We start from the raw sequence: 26,231 nt of genomic DNA on the forward strand, positions 1-26,231 counted from the left end.
GAGCAGACATTAGGGTCAGTCCACTTTATCTAGTGGCAGACGTCACTGTGAGCGTCAGCTTAGTGGCTCACTGCCTTGATATTACCTCCAGCACAGCACAGAGTCTTGGCGGACAGGCGCGTTTCCCAGGATGGCAGATTGGCTGCGTGAAGGTGACCCTTGTAGAGACTCAGCAGATACGTAGTGTCACATGCAACCTGCCACAGTCGACCAAGTGATAATTGCGATCTTTCCTTATACGCCCTGGTACTGACACCGTTCTTTCCTATGTACGATGTCCAGCTAACAGGACACTTAGTGGGAGATGTCATTCACGTATATGCTTTGTCACAGTCAAACTTTGTCAAACTATAAATAAAGCTTAAAAATCGAATTATTTCACCCATTACATTTTGCATAGCCCTTACATTTAGACCTCACCCTGAGATATGTGGCAAGAAGCCTTCAACCCTCATTTCGGTCTCTCTATCTCACAACATTTGGGTAAGGTTATATTTTGGTAGAGTTGGGGGTGTCCATTTCCCAGTCCTTTATTTGCCTCGGTTTCAAATGCCTGTCGAGCGTATCAGGGATAAACCTCAGTCATCGCCAGTTTTTAGGGTCATATGGAGAATGTTAGGCAGAATTCTGTCAATACTGTAAGGCTAGTTGGCCGGCTGCTATGTCATGTCATCCCGGTGGCATGTGTTTTTGGACTACTTAAATCTATGGACGACAATTCACGGAAATGTCAGGGATAGCGTAATTGACATCGCACGGCTTCTGACCTTTACTTTCATTCACACACATACTTCACACACTCTCCGTGACATGAGCACACTCTGACCCGCAGGCACTCAGACAACATACTTAAAAAAAAAATTACTTACTTCAGCTGCCAGGTAAGGGCATATTCCAATTAATAGTACTCCATTTTTGCACATAAATAGTGAATAATATTATTCACTGCTTTTTGTAGTAAAGCAACTGACATAAACCCAGGAAAGTGGAACTCCAACCAATGTCCATTAGGAGGAGCAGCCCCTGTGTTCCAGGCACTGATTTTACCATCTCTAAGGCCAGGGGTCACAAAGGCAGTGCCATGCTTAAATCTGTGGTCCTAATGACCACGGAGGGAGGAATTTTCTCCCTGTTTGTTAGGGGCACTGATCATTTTTCTTTCCAAGGTTTACATCGCCTCAAATGGTGGTCCCAAGCAGGAAGAAAATGCATCAAAATGTCTGCTGTAAATAGGGGAGACCTTTTGATGCATTGGCTGTCTGCCCTTGTGGCAGGTGGAGCGCCAGGCCACAGGTTTAAAAATAAAGAAGCATTGGCATAGACAATAGGTTGTGTGTTGTTGGCTGACAGCCTTTCGGCTTTGTTATGTTTTGTTTTGCTTTTGACACAGATTTTGTAAAAGTGTATTGTTGGATTAGATTTCAGGCCCTCATGAACATAAAAAATTGGCTTAAAACAAGCCATTTCTTTTATCCGAAAGAGCACACATTGCCACTGTGGCCCCTGGCACTGAAGGGAAGTACTTTGTGTGGATGTGTGTTTGTGAAAGAGCAGAATGCTGACAATCACAGTGAAATTTGCCACTAGATATAGTGGACCGACCCATTACTCCATTGTGTATTCAGAGTGAGCAGCGGACGAAAAATGTGAATGACACAACTGTCAATGGATGAAGAATATATATATATATATATAGAGAGAGAGAGAGAGAGAGACTGACAAAAAACAAAGGTTACTGGGGCATTATAGTTAGGTTCTGAATTTACTCATACAAAATCATAGAAATTCAGCAGTTAGAGTTATTTCAGGTAACTATAACTCACACCCTAAGGTAACTGTAACTCACCCCCCGCCATGCACAGTTATCTGATCAATAATTTTACTGCAGATGTTACAGTGGCATTATCAATAATGTTATCAAAGATGTCATGAGTGCTGTAATTTGTGGGGTAATTAGCAGTGCTAGCGAGGATGTGAGCTAAAGTTACCTTAGGGAGAAAGTTATAGTTACTTAAAATAACTCTTAACTATAACTGCTGAATTTCTGTGGTTTTGTACGGGTAAATTCAGAACCTAACTATAACGTCTCTTTTTAACGTAAAGTAATCTTAATTACTATACATTATTCCAACCCCTGTTATGCACATCTTGGACTGTGCGGGGGTTGGGCGCAAGAACTGGCCTGTGGCCAGGCCCCACAGCCAACCCCCGATAACCACCCAGCCGCCATAACCACCCAACCCCACACCATGCAGAGCTGAATGGTCTGTCTCTCTGGGTGTGAGAATAGTGTGAGAGGGTGTCTCTGGTTGTGAGAGAGTCTGTCCTGGTGTGAGAGTGGGTGCGTGAGGGTCTGAGTGGATCTGTGAGTGTGAGTGGATGTGTGATGGTCTGAGTGGATCTGTGAGTGGGTGCATCAGTGTCTGAATGGGTCTATGAGTGGGAGGGTGAGTGTCTGGGTGGGTCTGTGAGTAGGAGTGAGAGTGCTACTATGAGTAAATGAATTAGTGTATGAATGACTGCGAATTTTTGTTGTTGTTGGCGATGTTCACAAATTCATCAAGATCTTACACGGGGGCCGCACTGAGTGTCGCGACTAATTCATGAAAATCGAGAAGCCTGAAACAAAATGACTTTAACGTCATAATTGGAACATCATAGACTCTATACAACAGCCCAGGGGTCAGGGTAACTCCACTCAGACCTCTTATGGCACTTTTCATATAAAATGTTTGCCCCGGGGACTGTGTCCCGTTCCCTAAGATGGCAGATGCAACTTTCTAGTCAGGTTGTTGCCAGCCAATCACAGAATTCCTGTTGTCGCGTGCATTCGTGAATTCGCTGCGATCGCCATGACATTTTTGCAAAGGATCCGCGTCTTATATATACAAATTCGTTTTCCCTTTATTATCTCCTAAACTACTCAATGGATTTACACCAAATAAGAAAAAGCATAATCTGTGTCCCGAAAGCTAGCTTTCTGCCAAATTTTGTGTAATTCTTTCCAACAATTCGTGCTGTAGTTGTGTCTAAAGGTCCTATGGGAATTAACATGGGAAACACAACTTTATTGACCCCCCGCCCCTTTTTCTCGGCTCCCGATTGACGGATCATCCTGAAACTTTCCATGCACAACAAGAATCGCCAGGGAACTTTTTTGGGGAACATTTTGTGAAGATTCATCAGACAGGGCCGAAGATATAGGCAAGTAAAAAAATGCTTTTTCTATGGAAACATGGTCCTAACTATAACTACCTAGTGACGACCAACACTAGGTAATATATATATTGTACAGATTGACAGATAAATAGATAGATTGCAACCAAAATATGACGCCTTTCAACCATAGTCTTGCTCACATAATTAATTGATGGGAACAAGGCTACAGGTCATATTTTGCGGGACAAAAACAGGAACATTCCAGGTAAATGTCTTTGGAGTCTCTTTAAGTGGCCTATGATAGAACTTTCCCCTTGTGATGCACAAAGACCTATTCAACGGAGTCTGTATTAGTGGACTCTTAGATGCCTCCTGTTTAGGTGCACTCATCTACTTGTCAGACTTTGCTTAATTCTTTCATTTGGATCTCTGTCGCTCATATGTGATTGGACATCAGCAATCTTCTGTTTTGCCTAAGGCTTTGACTGTGGGCATTTTCATCACCCTCGACTGGAGAAAAGTTCATAAGTGCTTGGAGTCACTTCATTTTCAGGTGTTATTCTCTCTAAGAACTTTGATTGCTTCCTCTATAGATATCTCTGTCATCAGCTATGATGCAAGCGTAATATTTCGTTTCTTTGGTATTGTGGATGGTATATTGAGCCTTTTCACATTTTTACTCACCAAAACCTTCAAGCTGTGTGAATTCTTAAATAGCCATGAGGATTTTTACAATACAGTACACAGCTATAAAAAAGGGTTGGCCTTCAAAGAAGTTACATTTCCATATGTTCTGTGGTAATGTTTATATAGGAAATTACTGTTTATAAATCTTCACGCTAAAATGTATTGTCTTTTAGAGCCTGTAACGTGTCATTTAAAAACATATGAATTCTACAATAGCAAAGTGCAGCCAGGAGTGAGTAGCATTGAATGGTATAGCATTTCTATACTTTAATGTTCAAATAAATCAAATGACTTATCCTTCACACCCTTTTCCCTCTTGGCAGCATGCTTGAGAGCCCAAACAGACTGGATGAGGAGCATAGACTGATTGCCAGGTATGCAGCACGACTGGCCGCAGAGACCTCGCCATCGGTAAGTGGTAATACGTTTTTATCTCATTATTGTGAATGTGATTTAGCAGCGGATGTTCTTATGTCCCATGCAGATAATTCCCTGCATTAGAATGTTTGATTTGTTCTGTAGAGCCGCACATGGTAGACTTGGAAAAACCGCACACCAGACTATCTAAGGAAAAAATAAAATAAAATTGAAGTTACTGTTGAGGGGCAGGTTTACCAATGTTATATGTGATGTGTCACAGTTAAACTTCTTCCCTGTCAGCCACTGCATAATAATGCTATGAACATGTGACCCTGTCTTTGTGATGGAATGCATATGTTTTGAATCTTACCTGTGTCAAATGGTTGCTCAAACATTCCAAGTTGTTAGGGAAACATATGGAAATTATGGTTACATCAGTGACATTTGTAGACTAGTTCACCCCAGAGTAAAGTCTGTATTGGAGCACAACATGGTTCCAGGGCTTTAGGGTGCGGCAAGGAAGGCTTCAAAGACACTGTACAGAAAAGAGTGCGGAATAGTTTTGTGGTTGTGCCTGCTTGTGGAATGGTGAACCTCAACCAAGAAATGCGCTCAACCTGAAGAAGCAGAGATCATCTCATTAATCATTCGGTGCCCCTAATACTTTCTTCTAGAGAAAAAGGGGACGTCTCCTCAAACCCGACCTCCCAGGATTCAGGCCCTGTTGGCTGAGCTTTCTTTATAGTTCTTGTTCTAGAAATAAGAGACATGCTGAGAGTCTGACTATCTTCACATATCAATCAATGTTCCCTATTGACTCCCATTACCCACAAAGGTATTAGAAATCCTAATGAAATGAGTGTTATGATCATCTTGGAATTATATATGACAATATTATTAAACTGAAGTGAACTTACATTGCACCGGGACATTATGATCGTTCATGAACTGTTGAATAATACACAGCAGCTTAAAATAAAGTGTCCACACCATCATTTCTTACACAACTAAACTCAAAATGCAAATTGGAGTGCTTATATCACTTACTTACATATCATAATTATTATCAAGTACTGTAATAAGTGCCTATTGTACATACTTGTGGGAATTTCCACGTGCTTAAAAATTTCACAAAGCTATTGCTTTTTTTATACCTGCATTTCTGATCATTGAGTGCATATTTCCCTTAACAAAGACCTGCAGGCACCTTATTAAAAGTTGCACATGGAGGCATCCATGAAGCAGCTGAGGTGGTGGCAGCCAGCTTTGCTTCTTTTCTTATTTGCTTATCTTCAATAGATTTTTAGCAATTAAGTCTACTTTTCATGATTTCCTCAGCGCCGAAGCTGTTTAGATGCCTACATTCACAGTTCTGCCTATCAATAAATTCACTTCCGGGTGACCAGGCTACACGGTTCATAAAGCTGGCAGACATTGACACCTGACCCATCCGAGGAAGGGCTGTGCTAAGGAGGTTTGTGGCTCTTCCTCTCTATTTCCAAAGTCCTTCTCAAGAATGTAGATCAAAACTACTGATTGAACACGCCTGTTCTATGCATTTTATTATATTATACTTTTATGAAGTGCCAGAAGGAGAGCATGTTTCTCAAGCCGCCACACGCTGCTTGTTATTACTTTTGCCACATCCCCGACGTTCCTGCACCATCCCCAGCTGGGCATCCATTCAAACATGAAAAAGATCAGCAGCAAGCCACAGTTCGCTATTTATGCATAACATTGTGTTATCTTTATCAGTCTAATATTTTCTCTGCTGTGTAGATGTTAATCATTCCCAGGACTGGTTCTGGGAACTCTGTATTTTGCTGCCCTCCCAGATACATACCAGCTCATCCACTGATGGCATTGTGTTCTAGGGTTAAGTTGGTGGCCGAAGCTAAATCACACTGTTATTGAGACATCTTCATTGGCTATCTTTGTAAGCTAGGCTTCCCTTTAGAGTGCCCTTTGTATTAAGCTACTTCGCAAATAGACATTACCTCTCTGGTACGATAGGAAGATTGAAGAATTCTCAAAGTTGGAGGCATCTGTCTCAGTTGCTTCCTACACTTGCTGTATTAACCTGGAATATGTGAAGAACTGAACTCAGGCATATTTCAATCTCTGTAGAGTTACCAAGGAGGCTTAAGACCTCCTCTTTAGCACTATTCTTCAAGGATCAATTTGTTGTCTTATGGACAGTCCTAAAAGGATGTTGAGTATCTCATATTTTTCTCATTGAATTGTTAGTACCAATATGCATGTCTGCCTTGTTCACACATTTAGAAGAATTAACAAAGAAGTGCATTATGGTAGGATTCCACTTTTAATCACTACAACAAGACAAGAATGTTAAGAACATGTTACACTAAAGTCCAGGTCCAGATTTTCTAATTCATATTCTTCTAAAATTGAAATAAGCCACATTTCACTATTCCAGTGTCTTGCTTTCAGCTCCTTTGTGGCTTGGGTTCCTTTCGGACACTCTATAATACTTAGTAATATCAAGACAAAAAATGCGGAAGTGATTAGGTGACGTCAGGTGTGTGTTATAACACAATCAAGATGTGCCCATATGGTGCTTGTTGTTTGTAATAATCCAAGGGGCTCTATTGACCCAGATTACCACTGAAACCTATCAGTTAAAATGAAAGTTAATCGGTCATCATATTCTATTTGTATTATGATGAGCGATTCTCAGTTGCATTTTGTTTCTTGATTTCCAAATAACTTAAGAACTAAACCACTATCAAACCAAAGTTGACCGAAGAAGAGTCCTGCTGGTGAAATATGCTCCCAAATAACTTAAGGTTCCACTACTAAAAGGGGGGTTGTAAAATAAAATGGCATTCATTGAAGGTTTTGATAACTTTTCTTAGTAAATGTTAGATGAAGGACTCTGTTTTTTACCAAACTTGATAGGCCACCCAGAACCACTGACACTAGGATAAAATGGAATTTAGTTTTCTTTAAAAACATAAGTTTAAACAAGCATGCTTAACAGCAAGAACAAATAACGTCACAGTTGTGAGAGAAGAAGATACGAATGGGGGTTATGTAATGGAGGGACATTCAGGAAAGAGGAGGGATGTGTGTCGGTTTTTGTTGTTACCGTTTTCCTTAAAACAATAAAAATATTAAACAAAAAACTCAGCATACTACAGCAGTATATTGCTGGCAGGTTCATTACAGCAAAAAGGATGCTATTTGTTTAGATCTAGAGAGTATTCCTAGTTGTAGGTGCCTCACATTGTAAAATAACTCCTGCAAAAAATATCTAAATAGTAGGAAAGTGAGAGACTGCAACCTGTGGAAAGAATTTAGAAATGCAGGTTTTTTTCATGGAATGTAGGAATTTTATTTTTGTGAGGAACTCCTGTGCAGGTCAGTTTGGTTGTGATGGTTATAATGTCCACAAACTACCTACATTTTAGGCACATGACACACCCTTCCAAATGACAATCCATCAACTTTCAACATTTGAGGGGTAGTTATGTTTATGGCTAAGATCTGGTATTTTCAAGTTGTGGACAACTGAGTCTGCTTAGTAGAACAACGCTTATACTCTTGCTTACTCGGTTTCTTTCATAGACTGTCTCGAAGGAGACTATATTAAACATAACACTCCAAAAATGTACTTACATTTAGAAATTAGCTATGATGGACTGTGGAGAGGGTGCAGTTAATTTATGACTGTAAATTAATACATGCACTGCTATACATATTGGCAAAGGGATCACTCCAGAATTATCCAAGGGAATGTAACGTTTTGATGTTTTTTATGTTACTTTTTATATTTTATTTCACATATTTTCTGTGTTTGGGCTTATTTCGTTTTAAAAACTAAACACAAAAAGTAATGTTTTTGACCTGTGCCCTTCATTGACTCAGAAATGTACTATTGTTCTATAAAAATATTTGGATCAAAAGGTATACAAATAAAAACAATGGCTTCTGATGTGGCCACTCCCAGAGTGTTTTTGTATGAAACTATTTTCTTGCACTTTTTAAGTTGGATACTGTTTTTTACTGGATTGCGAGTGCAAAGCAAAGGCATGTACAAAACAGTGCTTTTAAGGTCACAGCCTACTGGACAGTGTAGCTGTCTGGATTGTGAAAGTCATCTCAGGGACTTTCAGAAAGTTGTCCCCTTGTTGATTACCATTGACTTTGTGGTTTGGAACTCACACTTTCTGGCTTTCAGTTTGATAACATTACTTGCTTCAGGCTCTCCAGGTTCAGTTCATCCCTCTCATTGTCTAAACCATGTTTTCTGTATCCTGCCACAAACTTGCTTAGCAGGCCTTTAAATCTTGTTCGTATCTTGTCACATTTGCTGTGCATTCAAAGACCGAGGTCAAATGTCAGGTGCTGTCTTCCAATGACGGTTGTTTGCTTTTCTTTCTCTGTGTTCAAAGTGAGGGGTTTATGTGGCAATCTTGCTGGATACTGGGGGTAGGAAAGAGTTTTCTTTCTAGCACATGACACTGTTTAAATGAACTGTGAAAGTATTTCAGAATATATCAGAATTATGAACTCTCAAATAAAGACATTTTTGTGATTTCTGAAATGTGTTGGAAACAAATACTTTAATATGATCAAAACAAATCATGAAACTAGGTTATGCAATTTCCACATATTTTCATCTGTGCACTGTATAGTTGTATTAGTAAAGCTGTGTGTCTGTGCAAATGTAATGGTTGTTTCAACGGAATATGTTTTGTCTGTGATGGCAGTGTGCTACCTCACCATAAATACTCCACTCTACTCTGCAACACTCCACACCACTGCACTCTGCTCTGCACCACTCCACTTTACACCACTCCACACCACTGCACTCTGCACCACTCCACTCTACGCCACTGCACTCTACACCAATTCATGCTACTCCTCTCTATTCTACCCTGTATCACTCTACTCTATGCCAATGCACTCTTCCCTACTCTACTCAACACCACTGCACTCTTCGCCACTGTACGCTACACCACTCCAGTCTAGGCCGTACCAATCTACTCTGAACAACTCCACTCTGTCATTGTACTCTACACCACTCTGCAACACTGCACTCTATGCCACTACACTCTATGCCAATACAGTCCAGGCCAAGGCACTTTAGTAAACTCTATGCCCCTCCACCCTATGCCAATAACTGTATGCCACTCTAATCTACTCTTGCACCATGCATTATATGCCACTTCCCTTTACACTACTTTAGGCCATTACACTCTATGCCACTCTACACAACTGAATTCTACTGTGCACCACTCCACTCTATGCCACTTCACTCTACTCTGAAACAATCTACGCCACTGCACTCTACACCACTTTGTGCCACTTCTCTCCATGGCAGTGCACTCTACACCATTCTACTCTTAACCACTGTACTCTATTCCAATGCACACTACACAACTCCACTCTTTGTCACTGCACTCTACTGCACTGCACTCTACTCTGCACCACTCTATGCTACTCTACTCTGCACCACGCCACTGCACTCTATGCCGCTCGACTCTACTCTGCACTCTACACCACTGGACTCTATGCCACTCAACTCTACTCTGTGCCACTGCCCTCTTCAACACTCAACTCTTCGGCACACCACTCTGCATCACTCTATGCCACTCTACTCTCTGCCACTCTACTCTGCGTCACTGCACTCTACGCCACTCTACTCCACTCTTTGCCACTATGATCCATTCTGTGCCACTCTACTTTAGTCTGTGCCACTCTACCCTGGCCCGCTCCACTCTGTGCCACTCTACTATACACAACTCCACTCTGCACGACTACACTCTACTATGCACCACTCTACTCTAGGCCACTACATTATATGATGCTGCATTATATGCCACTGAATTCAATGCCACTGCACTCAGTGCCACTATACTGTGCAACACTCTAAAACAATGCACTCTACACCAGTCCACTCTACTCTGTGCCACTCCGGTGTATGCTACTCTACATGGCTCCACACTATGTCACTGCAATACACAACACTCTGCCACTCCACTCTACAACACTGTACTCCACTCTTTGCCGTTCGCCTCTACAGTACTCCCCACCACTCTCCTCTATGCCACTAACTTTTAGCCATGCTGAACAGCAATCACACTGGTGTACAAGATGGCTAAAACACATTGGCAAAGCCAGTAGGTCTTGCCCAGGCAAGACCTATTGGCAAAGCCAATGCTTGGTGAACAAGGACTCTCTTATTTCACATCTTAGCCCAGAAGCGTCCATAAGAAATTACAGAACAAAACAACATTTTTATTTGCATTCAGTATACACTGGTTGTTAAAAAATCTTTCGAAACAGCATATTTGTCCAGTAGTGCATAGTATAATATGTCACTATTCAGATATGTTTTCCAAAAGAAGAGGGCACGCCAGTGTCAGATGTCCGCTCTACAGCTATCAGTGCTCTAGCATAGGACATGATGACATAGATCCTGTCACATAAGATAGCTTAGGGCATGATAACATAGATCATATTACATAAAATAACAAGTCATCTACCCGTGGTCTAGAGCTATTGTGTTGTTGGGGTGTATCTTCCATACTCCCCTTTCTAGTTCCTACCCCCCTCACCCTGGTTCCTGGTTCTTCGCCCATGTTGACTGTAACTGTGAATCCCTACACAAGAGCCATGTAAAGCGCCCTAAAGCACTTGTAAAGCACTGAAATTCGTTCTTGGGGCGGAAGAGCGCCATGTACAGCTATTGAATACATGAAAAGGCATTGCCTCCCCAAATGCGGGATGTTGTTATTAGCCCCTGTACAAAAATGGAAAAGATCAATTATCAACTGCTCAGAGCTTGTGACGGATTAACCGCTCCCTCAAACTCAAAATCAGGCCGTAGGTGTTGAAATTCAGGTTTGTATGTGTTTTATAAATTATTTTTTCATTAAATTCGGGTTATCAATTTCGGGTGATTCGATTTAAACCCCTTGATTACCATTTTTTTATTTACAGGGAGAGACCCTCGTACATTGTTATTTTTTTAATTAATTTATTTTTAAAATTCGTTACGATTGTTAATCTTAATTAATAGTAAATATGCGTTGCTTTAGTATTTTTTATATTTTTTTTAATCAGAGTGAAACTCATTTCGCTCCTTCCCGTAAGTTTATCCTTTCACATGAAACATTCCCCTAAGTTCTACCCATACCCCTAACTTAGCTGTTACCCTTATCCTTTACACATACCTGTCCCATCCTGTTTTTTGTTTCCATTGTTTCTGTTTTCCCTTTGTCATACCACAAGACGTTTTGTATCTTGAGGTCAAAATACCTAAAAAGATGTGACAGAGCACCATATGCAAGTGTTAGACTTGGAATATGCTTTTTCATAACGAGTAATTGAGGCTCTATTAACCTTTTTATTTTAATTCACAGTCAAACCCTAGTTCTGCAATAAGTAAAGTTAAAACTTAGCCCAGCGATGGCAGTCTTATTTACTTGTAGTGCCTGAAGTCACCATGAGGATACTTACTTAGATGAGCTATCAATCTAGTTTATAAATACTCAGAAACGATGTCCCCTGTGGTCACATAGCGTGTCTCGTGAGGTACCCACCATGGTGCTTTGACCACTGTTTTCATCAGCTGCTTGGCCAGGAGTTGATCTCTGCGCCATTTCGCACTGTAAAGGGAGAAATGGAGGAAACGTGAGGGGACAATTCATAAAAGCATTTATGAGTAAAGAAAGTAGCACTGCATGAGTACTGTTTATGTGCCCTTACAGGCCTTTTTTAATCATCCCTGAGTCGTCCAAACCCCTATTAGTTAAAGTGCGAACAGGACACACTCTTTTTATTTGTCCGAAATGTATATGAATACCCCCTAAATGTTCCAATTTTTTCCCTCTTTAGAGGGTCAATTCACAAAGGCATGTAGGAGTACGTAAAAGGGGCTCTACTTTACGTACTCCAAGATGGCTTTGTGAGTAGGCCCCTGACTACTTATCATGCCGCCGGGAACCATGATGTCTACAGGAAGTCACTTGGCTCTCAATTATTTGTATGGCCTATGATACAGTAGTGATGGGCTATCATGGAAACAACAATAAACATTGCAACTGTAGTAGAGGGAGGAGAGTCACACATTTCATTTAGCCTCTGCCAGCATGAAGTCAGCTAGTAGCCAAACACAAAAAAACTACCAAGGAAAGATGCAAGAAGCAAAAAAGCACAACAGAGCAGAGGGGGTAAGGTTTTAATAATTTAATACAGTGACTACTCAGGGTACTCGTGGATTAATGTAAGGAATTACCCTTACTGTGACATTAAACTGTGCGTTCCTGCCGGTGGGAGAATCATTGCCTGTTCCTTCGCATACACAAGCAAACAAGCAGTGGTATTTGCCCTTCAGCTGCGCAGAATGATCTTTATTCGGTTGCATCCCAGGAACATTATCTCTTGGATGAAAAAAACCATCCATCATCCATTTTCTGCCTGGCAGAAAATCAATGGGTGTGCCATGTGATATACGGTTAGCCGGCACAGTAATAAGTCTGATCAGAGGCGAGCCGCCCTGTAGTGTATCACAATGCCAGGCAGCAGAAACATCTCCAGACCAGGGACTGCCTGTATCCGTTCTACATGGCTTCCTTGAAGAAGGCAAATCGCACTGTTTGTGCATTGGACTACCAACCTCGCAAGGTAAGTCATCTTAACTAGCCATCCTGAGATTAAGGTTATATCATGTCTGTTTTTGCCACTGCTGGGGATTTTTTTAGGTCTGCATATTATGTATGTTTTTGTTGTTTTACCTGGAGAATATACTATAAATCAGTTCTAATAATGAATGACTGCCATTCCGCAAATATTTAGGGCCATATTCTGTTATTTGGTCGCCCCTTAGAATTTAAAAGACCTTTTTTTCTGGACCCCCCCGTCCACCTAAAATGGGATCCCACGTAATGGCTCTTGCTGTTTCGATCAGATGAAATAGTCCATGCGGCAGATTGTCTTACATTGCCATGCTTTCTCCACAGCAGCAAGCTCAGCAGAAAGGCGCCACGGACATATCCTTCACCATCGACGCCAATAAGCAGCAGAGACAGCTGATCGCAGAGCTTGAGAACAAGAATAGGTAATGGTTTTTCAAACATAGATAATCAAATATTTAATGTGGAATGGAGTCCGTCGAGGGCATTTCATCGGAAAGATAGCGGAAGGCTGTGCTGTCACATGCAGGACATTTGTAAATGTGTCTATGCATGGCGTACTGCATGGAAGTGCGGCAATAAGAAATGGCATAAAAAGATCTGCTTTCAGATTTTGTCCTACTTTGCACTTGAACAAAACGGGCTCATGAGATACAAATATAAAATAAAATCACAATGGAAACCTAAATGCTGAAATAGTTTTACGCAATTGAAACTTTGAATATGAGGCATGATGCAATCCAGAGACGGATGTGCCCCATCTTAGTATTTACACTATTAGCCGGATAACTACTAAAAATTACGGTTTAAAAGTCATACAAAGGCATAAAGTTTTGCTCACAGAAGGTTAGCTGTGCTTTATCGATACAGGCAGTACCTACAGCTGTTGTTCCTTTTGGTTGTTTTGAAATGGTGGGTCAACTACATGCTTAGTGATTTTTACTCGTAGTCATATGAAGTTCTAAGATCAATCCCACTCTTCAGGCCCGAGCTGCAGTGTGACTTCATAAAACACATATTCCTTGACTTAGTTTACGTCCAGAATTGTGACGCACAGACATACAGTTGGTTAGCGAAAAGGACGTCTGAAATTTAGCGCACGCTTCAGCCAGTTTCCATTGCAAGAAAAACATTCAATCCTTGGTATTTTTGCATTATGCATTAATAATATGTTTTTTATGACATGCACCAGTTAATCATGCTCAAGGTTTACTGAAAAGACTTATAAAAATGGGAATTCGAATGGTTGTGAGAGGTACTGTCTACGTATCCTATCAGGGATCCTATTTACTGATCCATGCACACCGTTCAGGAGAAAAGATGAAAGGGTGCTCGGAACATAGCCTTGGAATCGTAAAGCTCTGGTAAGCACTATTAGGAATATTTTACGGAAGAGCTACATCTAAATAGGAGGATCAAGAACGACTAGAATCTTGTAGCAACTGTTTCCATCATGCTTTAGAAAACCTTGAAGGATTTAGGGCCAGATGTACAAAACTATTTAGTGGTCACAAACGGCAAATTTGCTCAATGGCCTTGTACCATGTACCAACCCTATTTTGCGAGGCAGTAACTTATTACTGACTCGCAAAATAGGGTGTGAAAGTCGCTGTTAAGAGGGGGTGTGCCAAGGACATCCCTTCCTCATAGCGAGTCGCACTGGTACGAAGGAATGTTTTGCAACTGGGAATGCGGTTGCAAAAGATTCACAGTTATCACCAATTTCAAATTGGTGCTATCACATTTGCACATGGGAAGGGGTCCCCAGGGAGTGCAAACAATTTTTTAGAGCAGTCAGTGGTCCCACGGACCACTGCCTACTCTTAAAAAATGAAAAGAAAACTTTTCATTTTTTTTTTTGTAATGCATCCAGTTTTCCATGAAAGTAAACGGGCTGCATTACAACAGAAAAAATTGCTTTACTGACAAAGCAATCACAGACATAGTGGTCTGCTGACCCCAGCAGGCCACCATCCCTGTGATTATAGCCATTCACAATTGGTCGCACATTGCAGCCTGCTTCATGAATATTAATGAGGCAGGTCCCTTGCGACCCAGTTGTGAATCACAAACAGTGTTAAAGACACTGTTGTACACTAGGGATTGCAACTCGCAATTTGCGAATCGCTAAAATTCCCAAATTGCGAGACACAATCCATAGTGGTCGAACATCTTGCCCTTAGTCTCCACCCTACAAAGCAAGCCCAACCATCAAGGTTAGCAAGAGGGAGGAAACTTGAAGGCTACAAAAGGTGCTCCGATCTGCTTCAGGACACGCGCACATGCTCTTACATTAAAGAAAAAAACATGACCACTCACGATTGCCGGTCTTCAAGATAACACACGTCAGCATTGGGGCCGCCTTGATCTGTATTTTGCTTCTGCGGCATGTAAATATGCGCCTCCACGGCTGAGGGATTTCACAGATAATTACATTAAGGGATAGAGTTTTTTGGGAAAAGTGTGAATTAGTGCTTTGGCTGTGTGAGCTTTATGAAATGTTTTAAACATTATTTATTTTGCTTTCATGTATTTTTGATTGTAAATGCTTTGTAAGTCATACAATTATATGCCTTTTGCGCTAAATAATCTTTAAAAAAAACTACAAATTAAAAGCACAGAATTTTAAAACAACTTGTATTAATTTCAACATATTTTGCTCTACAAGAAAAGAACACAATTTTAACGTTTTCTTCTACAATTCCTTGCTGGCTGACTGAATTATTTTATATAAACTGACACTGCCTCCTTGATCTGATGAGTTTAGCACAATGTTAACATGTACCGTGCCACGTTCTACTAGATTTGGCAGTCAAACACTTTCACACTAGGAGGCGAAGGCAGGCCACAGTTTCCTTGTGTTCCCATTACAAACATACCACCCTTATTGTACAGGTGTTCGACCTTCAGCTCAGAAGCGAGTCCAGGGCTGGAAGTGGGGTTGTTGATACCTGATTGCCCCACTTGCCCTTAATTCCTTTCTTCTGGGTGGGTGTTAAACAAAGCTTTCTGCCTGGGATGGATCTGCTTGGTTTGGGTGGGCCCACGACTGTTTTCCAAAATTAAAGAATAATTAAATTAATACTTTAAAGTGAATACATTATGTAGAAATAAAGAAGCAAAATGGAAAATGTTAAAATTGTGTCTATATTTGATCCTGAATTAAGCAAAATAGTTCAATATTAGAGCATTCGTTTGGTGTACACTTGTTTTTGTAGTTTTGTTTTTTGTGGTTCAGGTCACAGAAATTGTTTAGGCTGTGGGTCCCCGACTTCCAATAATGATTCATTGGGGGCCCATGGATTCCAGTAATAATTCAGTGGGGGTCCACACAAGTCTAAAGGTTACGAACCCCTGGCCTTTGGGAAGCTGAGAAGTCAGGTGTGCGTCTTTTTTAACAGTAGGGTTGTTCAAATTCACTTGTGTACATTTTGTACAGTTTGCTGTGGACACATACTGAATGAAATGGCCCAAGTCTACTGGAAATAAAACAACTCTCTGATGTGTGTGGTAGCAGTCGTGGAAATGCTAATCCATGGGGTAGCTTATTTATAAACAAATAATCGCCTGTTTTGTAAATCTTTAGCTCCCTGGTGCATGGCTCTTTGTAGATATTGGTGAGCAATTACTTTTGTGGTGCGGAGTTGCTGGGGTTTGTAAAGGAGTAGATTAGCACTTCCGTGGCATGCTTGCATGTGTGTCTGCTGTTCATTAACCCCCAGAAACCCAGGTGCAGTTGGTTCCTTTGCATAGTGATTTAGCTTTGATATTAAAGCCTTCACTTTCCGCATCACCACGCATTAACAATGAGGAATCTTTAACGGCAATGATATGCGTGGCTTACGGGCTGCAAGCTCACTGAACAGCATGTCATACGTTTATACTAAATCCTCTTCATAGCACTCCCACAAAGACCAATCTGCATGCAAGGAGTCACTTTTACCATCACAAGACCTAAAAACGGAGATGTTGTCTCTTAGCAACTCCGTTTGTAATGATGGATGACAGTCCTGGATCATATATGATGATTTCCTAACCGCTAAAATCATCAGGCGCCATAAATGCTTGCTGAATGATTTCTAAACAAGGATTGTGTCTTAGTCTTCATGCACCATTTGAATGTGTTCCAAAATAAAATGTTTGTTTTGTAAGTATAAATATGGGATATATCTCGATAGATTAAAAACACATCTCTTTTTTCAAATAAAATAAAATAAAATCTTTGGGATAGAAGTGTTATTTGGCTAATACAGAAAAGCTTTTATGCATGACGTGGCGATAGCATTATAATTGGATTGTTTCCACCGTCTAGCCCGAAGTGTGCCTTGGGAATTGTGCAGATTAGGAATTTAGAGAAAGTCAGCAGGATGTACCATGCACTATGCCCTAGCCCGCCTTACCCCACAGAGGCAATGATGTGCTGAGAAATGTCCCCTTATTCCTCTAGATCAGGGGTCTTCAAACTGTGGGTCGTGAGCCCCAGGGGGGCCGTGGGGTCATCGGAAGGGGGCGCACATTCCTCAGCCACTTCTGCCTTGAAACCAAAACATCTTTGTTTAGGAAAACAACAACCATCCTGGGATGGTTAATTTAGATAGTTTAGAAAGCTTCAGTTGAAATCTTATTCAGTGAGTCTCCTGTTAAGTGAATCCGAGGGAGGGGCAGACATCTAAAGAAGCGTTCTTTCCAGGGTGCCTGCATGCCTGAAATGCACATATGCGCTACCAGTAAATCTTCAAATGTAAACTGTAATCTGTAAATGTAAGGGATGCTTGGGAGCAGGTACTGATCAAATCTCTGGAAGCTTTGTGATGACAAAGAGTTATTCTTACTGAGTGGTAGTAAAAAGAGTTAACAACTGAACTGTAAAGTGCATGCTTTTAATTGTAATTGTATTTACAGTGATTACTACCCCTAAGGAGGTGTGGAAAGGACCGTTATGTAAAAAAAACTGTTTTACGTAAGGTCTGCGTATTACTAAAATCTATATTTTGGAAGTACTATTTTACGGTAAAACATTATGCACATTTTGTAGTAGTCTATTCTATACTGTGTGTAATGGAAATATAAAATAATGACTTACATATTCACAGTGCTTTCTGTCCTCTCCAGTTATTTTCATTTAAACTGGGTGTTATTTTATATGTAGCTACCTGACGGTGAAAGACCTTAAAAAACATACAGACTATTTTGGAGCTTATTTATGAGAGGTTTGCATCCCAAATCATCACTTTTTGTGACCCTCCAGCAGCACAAGCCTGACAATCATACCTATGAGGCGATTCAAAGCCACCCTGCATGGCTTTGCGTGGCCTCATAGATATGGAGTAAGGCAAAGCAGCGCAAGCCACTGCGTTGCCTTACTCTGCGCCAAGGAGGCGTCCCATGGGCGTTGCGGTGGCTGTTCCCACGCAACACCAATGGATTTTGATGCTGCTCCAGATTTTCAAAATCACGTAAACTGGAGCAGTGCCAAAACCTTACGCCTCCCAGAGCAGACATAATGAGGAGATATGTTTTCATTTCTCCTCATTGTTTCCTCTTTCCATGTGTGTTGTATTCCAGCACACATTGAAAGAGGAAAATGCCTCTCTGGATTGTTTTTGTGCAGGAAGGTGCCACTTCCTGCACAAAAACAATCCTACCTACATTGGCGCTAGGGAGCAAATTGTGAGGCAGCGCAGGGGGAAAGGACAGAAATGCACTGTATTTCATAAATACGGTCCATTCCTGCCCTTTTATATTGGCATAGGGCAGTGTAGCAAGAAGACTTGCTGTGCTGCCCCACGTCAATTCCTCATAAATGAGGACCTTTGTTTGTAGTCACACCTTTGACCACTCCACCACACTCACTGACCTTTGGTTTGCTAAACAGTGTTTAATATTATTTCTTCACCATAAAAATGCTTTGTCGTGGGAATTGGGGACATTATGATTGTCGATGATGAGGAGTACCAGGTTCTAGACGTTTTTTTCAGGAGGTGATCCTTACGCCTAAAAGTCTTTGAGATGGGGTCCCGGCATCAAAAAGTTTGAATACCTCTGCTCTAGATCAATACATCTTTAAAAGTGCAGTTGTCAAGGAGATATGATAAGAATGTGTAACCTGATTTTTGTTCCTTTTCTCCTCCTATTTCCTCTTCCTCCCCCAAGGGAAATCTTACAAGAGATCCAGAGACTACGGTTGGAACATGAACAGGCATCACAACCTACTCCAGAGAAGGCACAACAGAACCCTACTCTACTTGCAGAGCTCCGGCTCCTCAGGTTAGTTATGCTCTGCTCTAAGATATTGGTTCTACTGCTGCAAAGGAAATGTCAAAGGCCAGCTGATGTGCCACAGACCACAATATATTTAAAAGATCACTATTGCTATTAATGCAAAAATAGATGCACAGCAAAATGAAGTCAGATGTGCACCAAACGCTGGAGTTTGGTATCTAGGAGACTGGTGGGGTGCAAATACCAGCCCCATTTTGCTTTGAGGAAGCAAGTGTAGCCAGTGACCACAGTTTTCCAAGTATATCTAACAGAATACTTAAACGTGGACATTATGAAACATTACAGTACTTGGAGTGTGCTTCAGTACCCAGGTGCATTAAGTACCCTGCAGTAGCAAATAACAGATGTCACTATTGGACTGAGGACATTGTTTTTGTCCCTTCACTGAATTGGTTACAACACATTGTTTTTCTCTCTCATCACAGAAATGCCATTCATAAGGTGTATGACATGAGAAATGGCACCAGTTTTAAATATTGTACTGGCAACTTTCTTCATCACCACACTTAGGCCTACATTGCCATGGCAGTTTCTGCATTGTACCAAGAAGACACACATCTCTATAACATGTTCTGCACTTCCACTATAATCACACATTGGCATGCCAGTTTTCACATCGCCACATTTAACCAAATATTGCGGTTCCAGTTTCTCAATTGCCCTAAAGCACTCCATTTTCTACACTACCCCAGTGTACATCACCATTGAGCTTCGGTTTATAGGCGGGCCGGGACTCCTAGACTTATACAGCATTTGGTAGGAAGGGGTAGCAGGATTAGCTATTTGGTTAAACGCTCCAGAGTGAGCTCACTTCTGACACCACAATGCGTACAATGCACCATGTCTAAAGGATCTAAAGGATTTACACTGAAAATCTGTTGTTTGGTCTGTGAATCATCAGTAAGAATGTATCCATCTTAAAATCTGTTGGTTTTTGGAAGTTGGTAAAACTTACACACGCTGTACACAAGGACAGTGGTACGACCATACATCTATAAACAAATAGAAGCTGCCACATGTATTGGCCATAGTAAGACTTTTTCCTTAGCGGTGGAAACAGGCATTGCTTTAAATTACAATAGCAATGTGCTTGCTTGCGACTCCAACCAGAAAAGCAGGCCCTTCATAACAGAAACTTCAGAAGTCGCGTGTTTGTCAATTAAGCATGATCCTGGTAGAGTGGTTCCTAACGGAAAGGATAAGAGACATGCATGAGCTCAGTAAGCGTCCTTCTTTGTACCCAAAACTATCAGTGAGTGAAGTGGCGAAACTGCAAGTTAGGTAAAGGATTAGTCAGGTGAGCCCCTTTCATTTATTCATTGATTTATTACAACCTGATTTAACTGATTAAGACTGGCCAGGTCATAGTTGAGTAGAAATTTTAGCCTAGCCAGTGTTGACCCAACAAATTGTTGACCTCCTGGTTGACTGTTGTAGAGCTAGCTTTCCTACTCTTCGGTTTGCCACAGTACTCAATGTGGAAACTAGGGATAATGATGCTATGTAAATAAGTTCTTGGCATTCCAGCACAGGCCAAGGCAAAGGGATGTATGTGCCGGAATCCACAGGACAGATCTTTTTTTGACATCGGAGTGATATGTTCTTTTATCACTCATCTCATTGCTTCTACCGTTGAAGTATAAATCCCAGGCACTTGAAGGTACAAAATGCATGACATTCTTCCACAAACACCCTCCACTACCATGCTTTGAGCAGAGCACAAGGACACACAGGCTGGAGGTGTTCATGCATTCCAACCTGAGAATCCTTTTCATTGCAGTCCACGCTATGAAGGGTCACGGATGAGGCTGAGGCTTCAATAACTTCTGCTAAGGCATCAGCTTTACAGCGCAACCTTGTGAAGTGGCTAAATTGCTGAAAATGTCCCAAGATCACTTTTTCCAGTGTGTATGGAGTACTACAGCTGGCAGAAATATTGCCTGGGCTGCTAAAAATGTGTTCGCGGAACAATCAACATCTCACTCTCACAAATAAACTAACCTTTCCTAATATAAAAAAAAATCTAAACCAATTGAGTCACACAAGAATAAATGCCAATTAAAAGGCATTCTCACAAAAGACATATTTGCTTCTCCTAATGTCCACTGGGGACATGTTGCGCAATAGTAACTCTTGTCCAATGGTGTAAAAGTCAGCTTCTGTATCCATGAAGCACTAGCAGACTGATCAGACGTCAGACGCTGTCCTTGAAGAAACTGGTTAACCTGTGATACGTAGATGTACTACAAATACATGCAGCGGTTGGCTCACCTCTTGTAGTATGTCTTTTGTCCGATGTAAGTCTGCTTTTTATGGCAACATTTCCTTGTGTATTTAAGGTTTTCTGATTCAAGCTATCTCCAGGCAAAGCACAGGAAAATAAAATTATATTGTAGAAGTTCAGCAAACATGACTTGACTGTTCGACACTTACAGCTTAGTGGCTGCTTTGCATACTTGGTTGTGACCTAATACTGTAAAAGATGAGAACGATATGTGGATTTTGGAAAGTATAATTGGGTCAAAATGTGATCTCTTCAACTTCTCTGATACTTCAGACCAGGTCTTCAGAATATTATTCTTGAAGAAAGACATCAGTTTTACACAGTAATGGTCCGAAATGGCTGGGTTCTTCATTATCAACGTTGCTAAAATGCAAATTAATAACTATAAGATCTTATTTTATTCATAAAGGAGTAGAATTCACGCTCATGTATCAAATGCATTTGGCCTGCTACATGCCTTTTCAATCAGGCAGAAACCATACTTGCAGAAGTTCTGACTTCCAGGTGTGAATCACACTTTTGCCTGGTAAAATGTATCTTGCTGCAAAATAGTTTCCACCGAAGATTGTTTTGAGTGTCAATTGTTGTTTGAGGAACTTCTTCCTCACAGAATTTTCACCCAAAAAATGAACTTGAAGAGGGGTAAGAGGCAAGCACTCAGCCAGGTAATCCAGGTAGCTTAGTCATCTCCCTCCAGTCAATTCTACCAAACAAATGACATACAGGTAGAAGAAGGAGGGAACTATATATATATATATATATATATATATATATATATATATATATATATATATATATATATATATATATATATATATATATATATACATATATATATATATATATATACATCCAGTTGAAGGCGTCTGCCGAAACGCGTAGACATTTGGCCAGGACAGCGTGATGGTGATTTGGTTCTAGCTTTATTATTATTGATTGATTTTTTTCAAATAAATTGCTGACGGTGGATTGACATTGGAAGATTTTCTTTTTTTCTCCTTTTGGATATTTTTTCTCTTCATCAAATATGATCCCTGTGGCATTGTGCAGCCGTCCGGTGTCTTTTTGTATTCACCGAGTTTGATTTACAAATATATATATATATATATCTATGAGAACGCAAGTTCCAACAACTGCTGGCCACATGTGCCTACACGGGGGTCAGTGCGAGTTTGCGGTCGGCGATACCTCCACTTTTAATCCAAAAACGTGCCTTTTCAGATTCACTGAAGACTCGCACTCGAAAGCCTGGTTTTAAGTCAAAGGTTTAATTGTGAAGCGTTTCGATCTATACAAGATGTTCCTCGTGGCCTTGAAGCATCTTTTTGGATTATCCATCTATCTATCTATCTATCTATCTATCTATCTATCTATCTATCTATCTATCTATCTATCTATATACATATATAATATATATATTATATATACATACATAGTATATATATATATGCCCGATGAGAGATCCCCATTCAACAGTAACTTTGAGAAGGAGGGAAATTAAGTTATAGGAGATCAATCTAGCCTGGTAACACTCACCCCTCACACATGCAAACAGGCCATAGCCATAAACGCACATCAGTGAGTATACACTGTGCACACATAACTATTGAGGAACCTGACATAAGTAGTTAAAGTTTTCAACTTCCCACCTAATCTTTATTTTCCCTTTCACACCGTTGCACAAAATCTCAGGACATCTGTATAATGTGCCAAAGTGTGAAATGCCATCATTAGAGTACAGTAATTGTGAAATGGAAACTCTTTTGGGGGGTGCAGTAGCTGTTAGATATAGCAAAGGATTTGTATATTACCTTTTAGAAATACAACTGCAAAAATGAAATACATATTTTAGTTTGCAAGCTTAGTGAGTGCAAAGATTAAGGGAAAATGTGATCTACCTAGTTATAAACTTCTGATATATCCAATAAGCTCCAAAGCAGTAGCTAGTTACTTAACATTTACAAGCATTTGATAAATCACTCAATTTCTGAGCACTCTCTGAAACTGTCCGACAATCGCATTTGAACATGAGAAATAGGACACAGACCTGAGGAAGAAACTGATACACGGAGAACGGAATGAAGCATGTTCAGACATTAGAAAAGTGCCATTGCATATTGGAGCATAATTGTAACTGTATTACATCATACACGAGGTCTGAATATATACTATGCATGTTACACAGTACAGAATCGTTGTAAGTCTCCAACATACGTGAAAACACCAGAGCCTCATTTTTTGGAAGAAGATTATAGAGACATTGAGGGCCATATTTATACTCCGTTTGCGCCGAAATTGCGTCGTTTTTTTTTACGCAATTTCGACGCAAAACTAACGCCAACTAACGCCATATTTATACTATGGCGTTAGAGGCGAATAGCGCCAAAGTTCCCGGAATGTGCGTCATTTTTTAGCGTGAACCCCTTCCTTGCGTTAATGATATGCAAGGGAGGCGTTCCCGTCTAAAAAATGACTCCCAGGCCTTTACGTGGTATTTATACTCCCGGGCAAAAGAGACGCCCGGGAGTTGGCGTGGCTAAAAACGGCGCATTTGCGCCACTTTTTAACGCCTGCTCAGGGCAGGCGTTAAGGGGCCTGTGGGCTCAAAATGAGCCCACAGGTGCCCTCCCATGCCCCCAGGGACCCCCCCTGCCACCCTTGCCCACCCCAGGAGGACCCCCAAGGATGGAGGGACCCACCCCAGGGACATTCAGGTAAGTTCAGGTAAGTATAATTTTTTATTTTTTATATTTTTTTTTGGTGGCATAGGGGGGCCTTATTTGTGCCCCCCTACATGCCACTATGCCCAATGACCATGCCCAGGGGACAGAAGTCCCCTGGGCATGGCCATTGGGCAAGGGGGCATGACTCCTATCTTTACAATGATAGGAGTCATGTTGATGGGGGATGGGCGTCGTTAAAAAATGGCGCAAGTCGGGTTAAGACGATTTTTTCGACGTAACCTGACTTGCCCCATTTTAAGACGCCCATGCGCCATTTTCCCCCTACGCCGGCGCTGTCTGGTCTACGTGGTTTTTTCCCACGCAAACCAGGCAGCGCCGGTCTGATTGCGCCGTCTAACGCCATTCCATAAATACGGCGCCCGCTTGGCGCTTCAGAATGGCGTTAGACGGCGCAAAACTTTTTGACGCTAAACTGCGTTAGCGCAGTTTAGCGTCAAAAAGTATAAATATGGGCCTGAAAGAGATAACTAGCAAAACAAATGTGCAAACTTATGAATCATTTCTGCCAGTCTAATTCCGATGAGGAAAGGGGGAAACGAATTGTAATAATGCAATTTTTACTTGTTTCCTATTCAGTTGATCAACTTCTTTTTATTTTCAATATATCAGTTGCTCTGCAGCCTGAAAAGACTCCAACTTTATCAGTCCGATAACAAACAGTAGAATTTAAATAAATATAGGGGACTTTTCACAAAGACATTTAGGAATACATAAAGTAATACTCCTATAGTGCTATTTGACATACTCGTATAAGCCTTTGTGAATTAGCCCCAAAATATCTAAAATTGCAATAGTCCGGGAATTCTCATATACGGTTAGTACAAATAAAGAGGTCTGTGCCGTTTTTGCACTTTTACACAGGGCAAGGTTTGGAGCCCAAAGCAGCCCTGACAATTTTTTGGGACTACCCCCTGGGTTGGGGAGGGGAATGAGGGTGCAAGTGCGAGCTTGCTGCTGCTTTTGTCACTGGGGGCCAGTTTTGCAGCACCTCTGCAAAACTGGCCCCCAGTCACAAAACCCGCTGCCACCACTGCCAAGCCGGCCCCTACCCTTCCGGCCTCCCAGGAAAACGCCCGATGCCCCCTTCAGCCAGTCCGGCCCTGCTTTTACAAGCATGATGTTGTGTATTGTGAAGCTAATTCACCAAGTCACGTAAGAGTGCATAAAACAGTAGCCCTGCACTACTACTTCGTGTATCCATAAATGATTTTGTGAATCAGAGCCTTGGTCTACAAGAAACTATTAGGATTCCATAGGACCAACTAGCACCACTAAAACCAAGATCCCTAACAAGGACCACTAAGTGAACCTGAAACCAAAATGTGGCCCATCAATGTGAAAAACCATCAAGAGACAATGCCCTATAACAACTCCAGACAAAAACACTGGATCACATCAAAATATGAGCCCCAACAAACAGTTCATCTGGAAACCAAACGCAAAATATATATATATATATATATATATATGCAACAAATAAGAACTCCAAAGTAATACTAAAGGAAGTCATACATAATTGGTCGTAATCAAACAAAACTCATAGCTATGGCTGAACCCAGCCTCAGGTTATACAAAGAAGATCAGGAAACAAACAAGCCAAGACTCAGCAATATGAAGCTGAATTCCAGGCACTTCTCTCCCTAACGTCCTGTTGAAGCGAAAGGTCTTCCATTCCTTCTAAACAATAGTTAAAGAGAGAGCTAGTTGCAGAGGGGGAAGATAGAAATAGAATTTAGCCTTGTTGACTCTCCAGATATGCCATGCTCTTTGTGTGCGTAGCATATTCTTCCTGCCAATTCACTGGCAACCCTGCTCCAACCAAGTTCAGGATTCCTGTGGCAACCAATAAAAGAAATCTTTAATCGACTTAATGCATTTGTATTTCCAAACCTTCATGGCAGTGCTAAAAACTGTTTTGAGAGGAATTGGTGCACATGTGGGATGACCAATAAGGACGGCCTCAAGATGACATTAAACAAAAGATCAAATTATGGACAAAAATAAGGGAAGGGGAATACCTGATTTGACGCACATGCGATGGAAACATTGGTT

General features: G+C 41.1%; 1 protein-coding gene across 18 annotated transcripts in view; it reads left to right on the plus strand.

Annotated features, from left to right (window-relative positions):
- The window catches only part of DTNA (dystrobrevin alpha), an 892,688-nt gene that overhangs the window by 784,110 nt on the left and 82,347 nt on the right, over positions 1-26,231 (plus strand). For 13 of the 18 annotated variants that reach the window (XM_069220106.1, XM_069220107.1, XM_069220103.1 and 10 more), the window contains 3 exons: positions 4,170-4,257; positions 13,197-13,294; positions 19,023-19,136. In XM_069220106.1, coding sequence (XP_069076207.1) covers positions 4,170-4,257; positions 13,197-13,294; positions 19,023-19,136 — 300 coding nt within the window. The remainder of the gene's footprint in view (positions 1-4,169; positions 4,258-13,196; positions 13,295-19,022; positions 19,137-26,231) is intronic. The other 5 variants (XM_069220104.1, XM_069220111.1, XM_069220116.1 and 2 more) reach the window with 1 other exon arrangement.

Source organism: Pleurodeles waltl, chromosome 2_2, assembly GCF_031143425.1.
Source record: "Pleurodeles waltl isolate 20211129_DDA chromosome 2_2, aPleWal1.hap1.20221129, whole genome shotgun sequence".
NCBI lineage: Eukaryota > Metazoa > Chordata > Amphibia > Caudata > Salamandridae > Pleurodeles > Pleurodeles waltl.